Source organism: Rhipicephalus sanguineus, chromosome 7 (genome assembly GCF_013339695.2).
Source record: "Rhipicephalus sanguineus isolate Rsan-2018 chromosome 7, BIME_Rsan_1.4, whole genome shotgun sequence".
In the NCBI taxonomy this organism is placed as follows: domain Eukaryota; kingdom Metazoa; phylum Arthropoda; class Arachnida; order Ixodida; family Ixodidae; genus Rhipicephalus; species Rhipicephalus sanguineus.
In genome coordinates, this window is record NC_051182.1 from 134339805 (window position 1) to 134352933 (window position 13129).

Genomic DNA, 13129 nt, shown 5'->3' on the forward strand with positions numbered 1-13129 from the left:
GCCTTTGTGCTTTCTTTTCACTGTAGTATTAATGAATCTGTTTGTAGAACAAATAGGGAGAGGTGTGGGCAGCCGTGTCTCGTAATCATCCTTTTTACCCCCGATCCATTTTCATGGTCACTTGCTGCACTATTTGAAGTCGTGGCCTTATTATGCCAAGTGCAAAGTCGCAAGTTTGAATCTCAGCTGTATTTGTCTTATTTCGATAGAGTTGAATGCGAAAGCAAAAAGAAACTTAAACTTTGTTTTCTTAGCTTTGGGTGCACATTCTCTTGAAGCGCACAAAGTAATTTAAAAAAGAAATCTCCAGCCCATCATAATGCCGACTCACCTGGTCCCTTCATTGATGTGGAATGTCATCTGTTATCTTTAGCCACGTTTTGTTTCTGCTTTTTGAACCTGTGGTTCTTCCTTTCTTGCTTTGCGAAGAATTCATGGTTGTAGTCATTTTCTGTTAGATTGCATTTTGTCAATTCAGGTGATATGCAGTGGGTGCTGCACTTTTCTATTTATGTGTTTTTTCTTTCAATAAAATTTCAGTTGCGAGTATGCGCTTGTCCTTGTATGTTCATTCTACGTCTCTGCTAGTGTTACGCTACCATATTCATCCAAAGTTGAATGTCACACTATCTGTCTTTTTGTCCTTGGTCAGCTGCCAGCTCGTAATAAGTTAACGTGCTACGTGACGCCAACAGGGAGAAAAAGAGTGTTCCACACTCGCCGTCATGGCTACTGGCGGCGCTGACTGACGCTCCCACGTTTAAATGTACAGGCTGTTTCATACTTAGGGGAAATCTCGGAGCGCCTGGCATCGCGATGCGATTAGCGCTGCAATCGCGCGCCGGCAGCAGCTCGCGCGTGCGCAGACGCTTCAAAGGTGTAGAGTTGTACATCTGCACACGCGCGAGCTGCTGACGGCGCGTGGTTGCAGCGCTGGCTGCATCACGATGCCACGCGCTCCGAGATTTCCCCTAAGTGTAAAACAGCCTGTACATATATACCCTATAAAGTGGACGGGGGGGGGATGGCTGCCGCAGTAGCTCAGTTGGTAGAGCATCGGACGCGTTATTCAAAGGTCGCAGGTTCGGTCCCTGCCCGCGGCAAGCTATCTTTTCGTCCACTTTTCTTTCTTCACATTTGCCTTGCATTTACTACTAAAAACATCCCCTATACAGTACTTTCCTTGGCATTATTGTCTGTTAGTGCTCATTAATCTTGTGTATAACAAAGAAAACGAGCCCTTAAAATTAACACTTCTTTTTGTCCTTGTGTGTGTGTTTGTATGTCCGTGCGGGTGTCCATCAGTCCAATCTAATGTAATTTAATTCTGTCTAATCTAACCTTGCCTTGTCATCGTTGGCTACTAGTATTTGTTTTATACAGTGCACATAATGCACATCACCCCATGACTTTTAAAAGTATAGATCTTGTCTTTTGTTTCTTTTTTTTTTAGAAGATAAAAGCAGTTTTATTAATAATGAATGGTTTTCTCAAAGCAAAATGTATATTACACATAAAATGCGAAAGTTGGGCATTAATATCGGGACAGACGTAGTTACTCGGGCATTTGGTCAAAACACTATGTGGCCACGTTTATAAGGCCTTTTTTTTTTTCCTTTCAGGTTCGCAGTGGTCTGCGCATTCGTGACCAACGCATTCGTTCCGGCAGCGGTGGTCAAGCTTCCAGACAGCATCGAGCACTCAGCACATGACGTTGTGCTCGTGGTGAACAGGACCAAAGACGTGAGTGAGCGTCATGCGCTTTCTGCTGCTCATTACAGCAGACTCTCGGTAAATGGAAATCTCTTAAGGAGTTGCTGTTTAAATGCAACTGCCTCTAGTATGATTGGTTCCGTATTTGAATTCTGCACCCCTATTTATCTCTCGGTAAAGGGAACTCCTGTTAAATGGAACGTATTTTCCTGGCCCGTTCAAGTTCCGTTTTGCGAGGGTCTGCCATATTTGTCATGCGCTGTTGGTCATTATGCCATACGGACTTGCGTGAGGGCCGCATTGTGTCTCAAAGACATGAACGCATGTCCAAGAATGTGGAATAGTCATTTTTTTTAGGTTTGTACGTGACCAGTTGCCTGGAAGCAATACAACCTGCTGACCCCTCCATCGGCAATCTAGTTGCTCGAGTCCAGTTCCCGTTTCATCATGACCTGAGTATTAAAGAGGATGAGGCCATTAAAGCATCGTTAAGCTGCAAGGATACAATTAAGCTGGCTGATAAAAGCTGTGCAGTTGTTTTTATGGATAGTACCACTACATAATTCTATTTGTGGAGCTCATAGGCACCAAAGAATCTATAGGTGCCTGAGCAACAAACCAACAAAAAAAAGCAAAACCATTGCTAATGATATTGTTGCAGGCCTCGTAGGAAAAAGCATCACTCGTTTTTATTTTTTCCGCCACTTTGGCGATGGTTGGCTCTTATGTGGGACTGGGCCAATTGGCCTAATTTTCACAACATAGGATGCAGCTTTGCGTGATTTTCCATTCCAGTGCATGCGTTTTGTTGTGTACAACGTCGATGATAAGGAAGTGGTGCAGTAATGTCTGCACATTCTCGAGGTCATGCATTTCAATGGGTACCCTGTCTTTCAGGACGTCGACCATCTGCTCGTGAAAAATTACGGAGAGTTCAAGTCCGAGTTCGAGCAGCGGCTGAACGGTGAGACCTGTTCACTTTGCCTGCTTCATGATTAATTCTGACATACAGTGTTTACCAGCTAGCCCAGCTCATGATGATTGTAAGAAAGGGCTACAAACCAAAGGTGTTTTGTCGGAGGTAGGCTCGCACATACCAGTAAACTTTTTCCTGCCAATGCTTAATTACTTGGGGAAAATTAATTGTCCAAGAAATTCATTGCTTGGACATAACTGTGGAAATTTGGACGTCATATTCTGCATTGCCTTCAGCCATGTCATGCTCGAGAATCTTCCGCCCACTACATTAATTATAGTTACTTTTCAAATTTTTTTTCAAATTAGTTTCAAATTCATGGCACTAGAAGTGACGAAAGATTCGAAGCGAGCAAGCATGGCTATTGCACGCGTGTCTAAAACAGCAGTGTTTAATGTTTACTTGGGAAATGCTGTGGGCTTTCAAAGTGGTTGAACAAAACTGTCTATCTAGTGCTGCTCTATCTGATTGCGGAAACAGATGGAAGTGACAGTGAATGACTGTCTGACTGACTGTCTGACTGACTGTCTGACTGACTGTCTGACTGACTGAGTGACTGAAGCTGGAGTTAATGTACTTTTTTTCTAGTTTGCACGCACCAGGTTGGTGACGACGTCTCTGCGATCATCACAAAGTCCCCGGCCTTCCAACTCAAGCAGGTGGCAGAAAGTAAGCCCACACTTCTTCTTGCGGTAGTGTGATAGTCTCTCGGTTGCATTTGCTTATTTGCCACCACCAGATGCATCACCGAGGCTGTTATGTAAGCACCGTCAAAAGTTGCAACTATCTGCCGCGGTAGACAGCTTAGTGTCTATTGGCTTTGTGTCGATGGGCATGGGGTTTTCTATCCTATTCCTGACTACAGCTCCATATTTAGACTGTGGCGTATTGCTAGAACAGTTTTATGCCTGTATTTATGTACATGTTTTCAAAGGAATATAGCAACAGAATTTAAGCTGCTTAAAAGCTTAGTTTCAGACCGCGTAAAAAGGGAGCAGCCCTCATCATGCAAAATTTTACGTTTAGAACACGAGCGGAAGTGGCGCAAAAAGCTGGCAGAAATGGCCGCTTTTGACACCGGAGCTGGAAAAGAAAGTGCTGCCACCGTCATTTGCCAGGAGCGATGTGCGACAAGGGCATGGTGTAAAATGCGCAGCTACTCGGCATGACCTCGGAGATCGGTGGGCTCCGATCTCGAAGGCTCTGTGACTGAGCCTATGTCATCGTCACAACCCACCGAGTGCACGCCTCTTCTGCTTAGGCGCTGTTTGAAAGGCTGCTAACGTAAAAGAAAATGTGCCATTACCAGCCATGTGGCCTTGCCTGGATTTCTTCAATTGCATACGCTACTCTTTCTTAATGTATCCAAAGTGAAATTCCGTTTGAGTTGGTCTTTAAAGCACGTCGTGTTATCAAAGCCAATCGCTCAAGACTTTCACTGTGATCTGTCTCAAAGCTTGTCCTGAATTTTAGATGCCCTATTGATTTGTCTTAGTCTACCCTGTGCCATTATCGTTTTAGTTGTAATAGTAGCAGTAGGAGTAGTAGTAGTTGTTATAGTAGCGGTAGTAGTAGTAGTAGTAGGCGTCACGCAGGTCACGTGATCAGAGGGGGGAGTGAATGAAGGAATAAAACGAAATTATGATGGTGATGATGACGCTGCTTGCGTTCCTTTGCAACTTTGATAGTAATATGCGTTTTGGGTGAGTGGAATGGGCCACGGCCGCACTGGAACGCTACCGTAGCATTCCGGCGAGGCCGCATACGTGCCAAGTCTCCCGGATTACCCGGGAGACTTCCGGATTTTGAACGTTTCTCCTGGTTGTACGGGTCATAGAAAAATCTCCCGGAAATCCAGTTTTGCTCCGCGCATCCAGTGCTTTGTCTGGCCACATGAGCAATGTTGTCTGGCCACGTAGTAGAAAGGATTCTTCTTCTTTTTTTTTTTTAACAATGGTAGAAAGGTTCAACTCAGTTTCATTGCGCATGAAGTAGCTGTGCACTTTCCGCCGCACTGCTGCCAACGCAAACGTGTCGTAGCGCTGCAGCCGCGTCCTGCTGGTGATGCGCTTCTGAGTTTGGCCCGAGGAATTCAATTTCTTGCGCTTCGGGGAGGCAAGTGGGGCCCGCAGAGCTTCAGCCTTGATACGCTTAACTGTTCGCTCACTCACTCTTGCCCGACGAAATAACTGCGTTCGTCTCTAGCGCTAGCGCGCTTTTACTCGCACATGAAACAGACGATGCGTAAGCGATGTTATCGGTTTGGACTCTGTACAAATCAGCGGCGACCGCAAAATCCCGCTGACAGTGTCCATATAATTGCTATCTCAGTACCCTCCCCCCGTGGTCGGCATATTTTATATCCCCCCCCCCCCCCATTGAGTACATCTCCCGGATTCCGTTTCTCCAAACTTGGCAGGTATGAGGCCGTGAAAGAGGGTATCGTTGTGCAGGATCCACATAACTAAACATGAAGAACAAAAGAGCACTAAGCAATCCTTAGTGAAAACTTTGCTGACACTTGGAGGCAACATGTAATGCCTGACGAAAGAGGCGACAGCTTCGTTGTTCGACCATTTTCTCAGCGTAGAACTGGCCAGAATTCTTTTTTTTTTTAACCGTATTGAGGCGTCCGCACCAGTGACGGTGGGATGTGGGAGCCAAAGCTTCCCTATAATGCCCGCTTCTTTGTTGCAGCGCCTAGGTTTGCGTACATCTTGCGTTTTGGTCCTCAAGTGGTCGATCCCGCACTTTGCAGATGTCGAAAAGCTGAGCTTGGAGGTGAACAGCATCACAGACACAGCCAAAAAAGCGAAGGACCTCATGGATGAAATAAAGAAGTCGGTTGACAACATCAAGAAATCCGTTGAGGAGGCGTACAAGAAGTGCAAGGACAACAAGGGTGGCTCCACCTGCGACGACATTGACAAGAGCAAAAAGGACCTGGAGTTCAAGTTTGATAATGTAAGTAGACTTCTTCTCAGCATCGTTACTACTATATTTACGCTTCTCAGCCGACTCTGCATATGCTGTATGTCACAAAGATTGACTGTGCTTGGAAACTCCACTTGAACCTTTTCTGTCTCAACTGTTCTTTACATTTTGTAACTGACATATGATTGAGATAATCAAGAAATCTGCTGACAAAGCCCTTTGTACAGTCGAACCAGCATATGTAGAGTTATTGTATGTATCGAACAGTTGTAAAATCTCCTGAAATATATTTTCGATCTAAAAATACAATATCATTGAATTACCTTTATATAGAACTCTTTTATGATCCCGTTCAGGTTGAGTATATATCCGGATTCAACGGTGTAGCTTTCATAGACTTCGAAAAGGCATTATTAGAAATATGAACAGTCTTGGAAACATTACATCGCCAGAGTAATTAATAACATCTTGGCTGGCATCTACAAATATTCCACAGCTGCCCTGCTGAAAGCAGTAGAGAATATTGAGCAGGGTTTATTTCAATGCCGGGAGTGACGTCCTTGGGTCTGTTGTGGAAAAGCTACTCTCAGCAGTCCCATTGTGTGAAACGCGTACGTGCGCAAGCACAGAAAATCTGTCTTTTCTTTTTCTAGCGTTTCTTTGTTCTATGATACCTGGGGCCGCTGGCATTTGTTTACAATGCAGTGAAGCACTTCAATAGCCGCACTCACGCGCACATACACACACACACAGTTGTGCCTTATCTACTTCTGTGTGTGAGCTCCCGCTCCTGAAAACACGGTATATATAATGCCCTCCGGCCATCGTGGCTTATTGCTTGCCGAGGTGACTGGGCACAGCAATATGGGGACCACGACATAGGGTGCTTATCTTCAGATTAGGGCTATCTTGTTCCTGGCTTTTGTTTCTCTATTTTTGTCCCAGAAGCGTTCTGCCTTACGGCGTTGGTACATACCTTATTGTTCGTGCGTTCATTGCCGGGAAGCGCAGACGTTGAACAGTAGCTGTTTGCGTAGAGTGCCTTTGCCCGGTCGTTGCTGGTCGTGAATTGCTGGTCATACAGTTTTGTGGAAGCGTGGCAAGAGGGCTGTATTATCTGTTTGCATCCGGCTGATGTAGCAATTGAGTTGGGAGTCGTTTTATTTGAGTGTGAAACATTTGCTTGGTTGTTTAAGATTGTAGTTGAATTACTTTATGAATGACTCTTTTGTGTATATGTGTGTTTGTGACTGTACGTATTACTTGTATGTATATGGGATCATAGTATGTACCAGTCATCGCCTGACACCTGGAGTAGAAAGCGAGGCGATAAACCAGGCTAACAGCTCTGGGGATACCATTAAAAATTACTGTCTATCTATCTAAGAGAGTTGATTAAGCATTGTTTTACTAGAGTGCACTACACTTGTGTTGTTGTTTAGGACACGCTTAAAGGGGTACTGACACCATTTTTCGAAGACGGGCGACAAAGGCGCCGATGGAAGGAGCAATCGCTTGCTGGGTGAAGTGGTGGCGCCCTCTCTTGGGCGGCGCAGGAGTCAGCCGCAATGTTTCCGAAGCCTTTATAGTGATTTTTAGTTAATATTGCTATTACTTGGTCATTTCTGTTAATTGTATTATTTTAGACCTTGTTCGTTTATTCTAACCTGGGTTTGAGCATTGCTGGCTTTGTTTTAGGCCTGTATTGGCCACTTGATTTTGAGCGCATACCTGCCAAGTCTCCCGGATTACCCGGGAGACTCCCGGATTTTGAACGTTTCTCCCGGTTGTACGGGTCATAGGAAAATCTCCCGGAAATCCAGCTCTGCCCCGCGCGTACAGTGCATTGCGCGCCCCATGCGTCACGGTGACGCGAGGTGGGACGTTTCGCGTACAGATGCGCTACACGCAATTTAAAAATTGATCCTAAATGTGTTATAGGTTATATCAGCCGTCAATATTTCGTAGATGATGCGTTTGTGTACACACAAATCTATCCCACAAGTCATCTCGCCTTCAAAATTTTGTGTCACTACTGCTTTAAGTGGAGAGCCCAGCACTTAAAAGGGTAGCTGTTACCGATGTCTGTCGAGATAGCGTGTCCGCCAGCGCTTGCGACCGTCCCCGTCTCAACGGTGCCCCTTATTGTCCCTTGCCCAATGAAATAACTAGTAAGCAAGCGACGACAGGCCTCGCATGCGGAGTGATGTTATCGCATGTGCCCTTCGCGCGACGGTGACGGCCGGGTCATTTCATCTCTGCTTCAACCGCGTTCGTCCCTAGCGCTAGCACACGTTTACTCGCACGTGAAACAGACGATGCGTAAGCGATGTTATCGGTTTGGACTCTGTACAGATCAGCGGCGACCGTAAAATCCCGCTGACAGTGGCCGCAGTACCCCCCCCCCCCCCCCCCCCCCCCCGCGTTGAGTAGATCTCCCGGATTCCGTTTCTCCAAACTTGGCAGGTATGTGAGCGTGATCACGCTCAAAATCAAGTGGCCAATACAGGCCTAAAACAAAGCCAGCAATACTCAAAACCAGGTTAGAATAAACGAGCAAGGATGGCCGACAAGCCGGGCCTCTAAAGTGCTACGCGCTTAATATAGTTGACGACTCAGTGTTTCACTTACTCTGCTGTGAGGGCAGCAGGAAGCTGTCCCGGAAAGTACTATGTGAACACTCTCTGCCCTCTTACTATAGAAGATCTGCAAGCTGCTGTCTCGAAAATGTGCTAAAGCCAGATTACTTAGGCATAGTCGGTCACAAACCTAAAGGGGTACTGACACCTTTTTTTTTGAAGGCGAGTTTACTCTGCCACACAGATCTCCTGTATACAGAGACGGCTCTGAGCAAGTGTGAAGCTCAGCAAATGCTGATAATATATTTTATTTTGCAAATAAAGTCAATTTTCCCATGGTGCACCTACCGACATCGGCACTAGCTTGACATCAGGCTACAGTACTAATTCAGGTGACTTCACGCTGCAGTCTGGCTCATGATGACATCAGGCACCAAAACTTCCAAAATGGCCGCTTGCGCGTCACTAACGGAGCCATGGTGTGGAGCGGCCGTGGAAACGTCACGGCATCTTGCGCGAGCACGTGACGAGAAGCTCGCACCGTGTTGCGATGTCAGGGTACAGTAGGAATGAAAAATGGCTTTTAAAAACATCCTGTTGTAGGAAGGAAGAAGATCATATGCCACAGTAGGTCACGATCTTGGCTGAAAGAGCCGAGTGCGAGCTGTTGGCGCTTGGACTGTGATTCTTGTGTTGGCTTTCGCCGCCCACCTTCAGCGTCCGCGAGCCTCCTTCTCAAGTGCTACTTGTCGCCAATAAACCCCGTTGCACTGTAATTACTTTTTCAGGGTGCACTCACGCTTGGCAGTACATTTTCTAGGCTCTTGAGGGCTCGGTCTTTCATTTGACGCAAGAAAGCAACTGAAAATTTTCGTGTCAGTGCCCCTTTAAGGCCTAGGCAGATCTTTATTGTCTCGATTTAATGCATCAATAGCGCTTCTCAGAGTTTTAGAGGGAACTTGGTGACACAGCAAAATCAGTGGGCTTCGCATGATGAGTTTGTCTCATTTTTGGACTGTTTATGATGCGTTTTATCAAATCCTAACAAAAATGAATCTAAATCTGGAGTTTTAAGAATCCAGCAGGCAAAAACTTGTGCATATTCTTGTTTTTCACCTGTGCTAAGGGCCTAAAACTTTGCAGAGACGCGAAAGAAAAAAAAAAGCTAGATATTTTTCCTTTTTTTTAATTGTGTTGATGTAGTTTTGAGATTCCCGTGGATGGCCAGTTGAACAAATGCCTCGGTCGCAAAAGAGATAAATGAATCCTGGATGTTTTTTTTTTGAAGCAAATAGTAACAAAAATAAAATGTTTGTGTGTTGACCATGTCATGCAAGCTGGCAGTTCAGTGGAGCGAAAAATTAAGAGAAAACGAAGCCACCCATTGCACAAAATGGTTCAATGGCGTTCTGAGCACCACCAGGAAACATCTAGACAAGCTTGAGGGGGCCCTGCACCACTTTTCCAATTAATCATTGAATGATGTCATTAAATGGACAGTAAAGAGAAAAAAGATCTTTGTCATATTACTAAATTACTCTTTCACAATTCCAAAATCACCTCGTTTGCCCCGAAAAGGCGCTTGGTAAACAAGAAAACGTCCAAAAAGGAAATTTCGCGGGTGGGGACACCACCTTCAAATTTCCGCACCCAACGTCGTGACATCATAGATTTTTATGGCATCTACTAGGTGCTATGTAGTTCCTAATCAGTAAAAATGAAGTACGTTGTCCTCTGATGGTTCCAGAGACTTAGCATACCAAGTTTCAGGAAATTTCATTGAGCCCATATCGCCAAAGTACGAGAAATACACCTTGAAATCCATGACATTATGTGCGGTGATTTTCGTGTAAAATTTAAAAATGAAACTTTGACCTCGATTGTCTCCTCTATTAAACTATGGTGGTGAAATTTACGACATTAGAGTTCTTACAGTACAATTTATCCACAGTACAGTACAATTTATCCATCTAAACTGATTGATTGTTTCGCTTTAGTGTTCCTTAAAGCAGTTTATTGTCTCAGAAATCGACTGCCACAAAAATGTTTAGAATACGTCAAGTACGACTAGAGTATAGGGATTTGTCGCACGCTTTAAGCGCTTTCTCTCTCCTTTCGGGCCAGCGATTGCGCTAAAAGCTACACGGGGGGATGACAAGGGGGCAGGAAGTTGTGTCCGTTCGTCAGTGTGCGTCAGGACGTTGAGCACTTTTTCTTTTTTTTTTCTTTTGTATGTACGGCTTACTTTCAGTGTGATCGCGAGCGTGCTGATGTAATTCTATGCTGTGTATAATTCTAGCACTATAAATTTCAGCGTGGGCTCATTGCAGCAACAGCATTGGAGTGCACACCACGAAGTGTGGACTGCTTTTTTTTTTTTTTAGCGCAAAAAACGACACCACAAGAAAGAAGACGGAACACAGCGCTTTTTTTTTTAGCGCGAAAAACGTCGTTTTTTGCGCTAAAAAAAAAAGCAATATGGATTCTCACCAACTAGCCTGCCAACGCATTCTGTTTAAGTGTGGACAGGCTGCGTCGTTATACCGTGGGCATTTTTAGCCCCGTTACAACATTAACCCAAGTAGCACGGAGACTCCCCACTTCTACTACTCACGTGGCTACTCTTGCGAGCATTTTTTAAAGCCGTTTCAGGACTTGAAGCTCGTCTGCTTTGAGTCGCAGTGGGAAGTCGACGCATTGTTGTTGGGGGTGTTGATGGATTCGCCTCATTGTTCGTTCAGCCCTGTTCCACGAGTATTTGTCGATTTCTCACTTCAGTTGAATCTGAGCAAGATTGAAGAGGCCAAGAACGAAATCGACAAGCTGGAGCCGTCCAAGCTCAAGGGTGAAATTGAAAAGGTGCGTGTGCAGCGTTTTTTCTTTTTCCATCTGTCGTCTCGTGAACATTTCTACAGACTGGTTACACTTTCATCAAATTTGGTTGGGCATTTCGCAACATTTTGACTCTTTCGTGTTGGTTGCAGGCTGTGTCGTGGTTGTCTGTGATGTCGATGTCCACTGTAGGATGTGAACCTTGTCAAAGTATAGAGTCGTGCAGTGAAGACTTGGGGGGGCTGAGGGCCTTTCTGTCATTTTCTTTCTTTTTTTGCTTAGTCATTATCGACACTAAATCAAGGAAAACTTATTGCCTGAGTAGCCCTATACATTTGCAGCAAGAAAGTGCAATTAGTGTTGTTACTGTTCTTCGTTTCGTTGTATTTTTTTATTTCTGTAACACTTTCTTTAAAAGCATTCTGCATTGCTTCGTATCACTTTGATCAATTACATCGAGAGGTAGTCTTTCACAAAATGTGACGCGTGTTGTGATGCTTGAACAAGTTTCCCGCTACGGCAGCTGTGAACCGCGGGGCATTAAGTAACGTCCTCGGGAAGTGGGCCATCACTTCTGCTACATCAGCTTCCTCTGCTTAGCCAGTAAATAGGCACTGCATGTGATAGTCATGAATGAAGTGTCGAGGAGGTGACCCATGTTTAATATTGTCACGTGGTTGCAATGGGGAAGGACACAAAACTCAAGCCGATAATGACGAAGCTTTTTTTTTCATTGGGCGAACTTGTGCCCAGAAAAAGAAAGACTCAAAGTACAAGCAGCACTCGCTGTGCAAGGATAACTGCAAGCACAGATATCGGTTTTTGATAATCTAATCATCGGTGAAATGTGTCATCTTTTATGCATGAGCGGTGGAACATTCCAGCATTATCACTGGTACTCGCGTTAGCTCTAGAATGAACTCAACTACTTGCATAATGCGCACAATCTTATCAGAATAGTCTAATTAATACAATCGAGAAGGTTTCCCAAGCATTGCGGCATGGCTTGAGTGGAGCACTGGTAACACTTCTTTTGTGGGCGAAGCCCAGTCACATAAAAATGAAGAAATAAGCATTTGTGGCAATATAGTAGTTGCAATGTGGAAGGCCATTGGTCTAGTGTGATTACGTTATGAACCTCAGCTTAGGATGCATTCTTTTCTGAACTTGCTAATGCCTCTCTTTCTCTCTCGTTTTTCTTTTCTTTTTATTTATAGGCCTTGGACACAGAAGAGAAGAGAAAAGACATCATGCAGAAAGTGAACACTGCAACAGATGGTGAGTGAGTGCTTTATTCTCGTGCTGGCCATTTTGACATAATGTCAGAGCAATAGCGCGAAGTCTTTAGACTGGGACAGAGGAGGCTTTTTTTTTTTTTAGGAGGCAAGATAACACAAGTGCTGCAATGCAGGCACTATGTGTTGTGCACATTTTTCATTTCTTCACATTTTTCAAGTGAAGTTTGTTATGAGTTACAGATTTTGGTCGCAGCGCCATCAAGTGCACAGAAATGAGACTCTCGAAGGTGCGCTGGCCGCATTTGTGTTTGTATGCGCCATTTTCCAATAACTGATGTTCTCTTGATCGTGGGCTTTTCGGTGATCAGCGATTTCAGATATGGCATTCTGAACTTTTATTGAAGTCACGTGTCGTTTCGCATTGCCACATTTAATTTTTGCCTGGATCTGAACACATGACCATCATTGTTGCCTTTAGCAACTGAAGTGTTGCGCTGCTAAGCACGTGGGTGAAGGTCTAGTCCCCGGCTTGGAGGAAGGAAGAAGTCAGGAGGGAGCATTGCACAATGTGATAGAAAGAAAGAAAAAAGTCACAGTTTCGCTGCAGCGGCGAAGCAATGAATGCGATAGCAACAAATTGGTATGTAACGTGAAGAACGAAAAGCAGCTCAAAATTTCCAGCGCGTCGCTCAAGCGCAAGCACAAAAAGAACACACACAGGGCGAGCGCGAACCATCAAGTGTCGCAGCGTGCTCGTTTCGCAAACGCGGCCGCTGCAGCGAACGAAGTGGCCTTCATACGCTCTGTAACTTCAGTGCGGACATCGTGGTGAAAGCACAAGACATACAACCCCCCTA

At 44.9% G+C, this 13129-nt stretch overlaps 2 protein-coding genes across 5 annotated transcripts in view; one reads left to right on the forward strand and one right to left on the reverse strand.

Annotated features, from left to right (window-relative positions):
• LOC119399996 (SUMO-conjugating enzyme UBC9) overlaps positions 1-13129 on the reverse strand; it is a 562334-nt gene that overhangs the window by 391651 nt on the left and 157554 nt on the right. The window lies entirely within an intron of this gene.
• Positions 1-13129, forward strand: part of LOC119400008 (prominin-like protein) — a 64106-nt gene that overhangs the window by 23262 nt on the left and 27715 nt on the right. For all 4 annotated transcript variants that reach the window (XM_037666912.2, XM_037666915.2, XM_037666914.2 and 1 more), the window contains exons 6-11: positions 1623-1743; positions 2611-2677; positions 3278-3358; positions 5448-5653; positions 10981-11061; positions 12252-12312. In XM_037666912.2, the coding sequence (XP_037522840.1) occupies positions 1623-1743; positions 2611-2677; positions 3278-3358; positions 5448-5653; positions 10981-11061; positions 12252-12312 (617 nt within the window). The remainder of the gene's footprint in view (positions 1-1622; positions 1744-2610; positions 2678-3277; positions 3359-5447; positions 5654-10980; positions 11062-12251; positions 12313-13129) is intronic.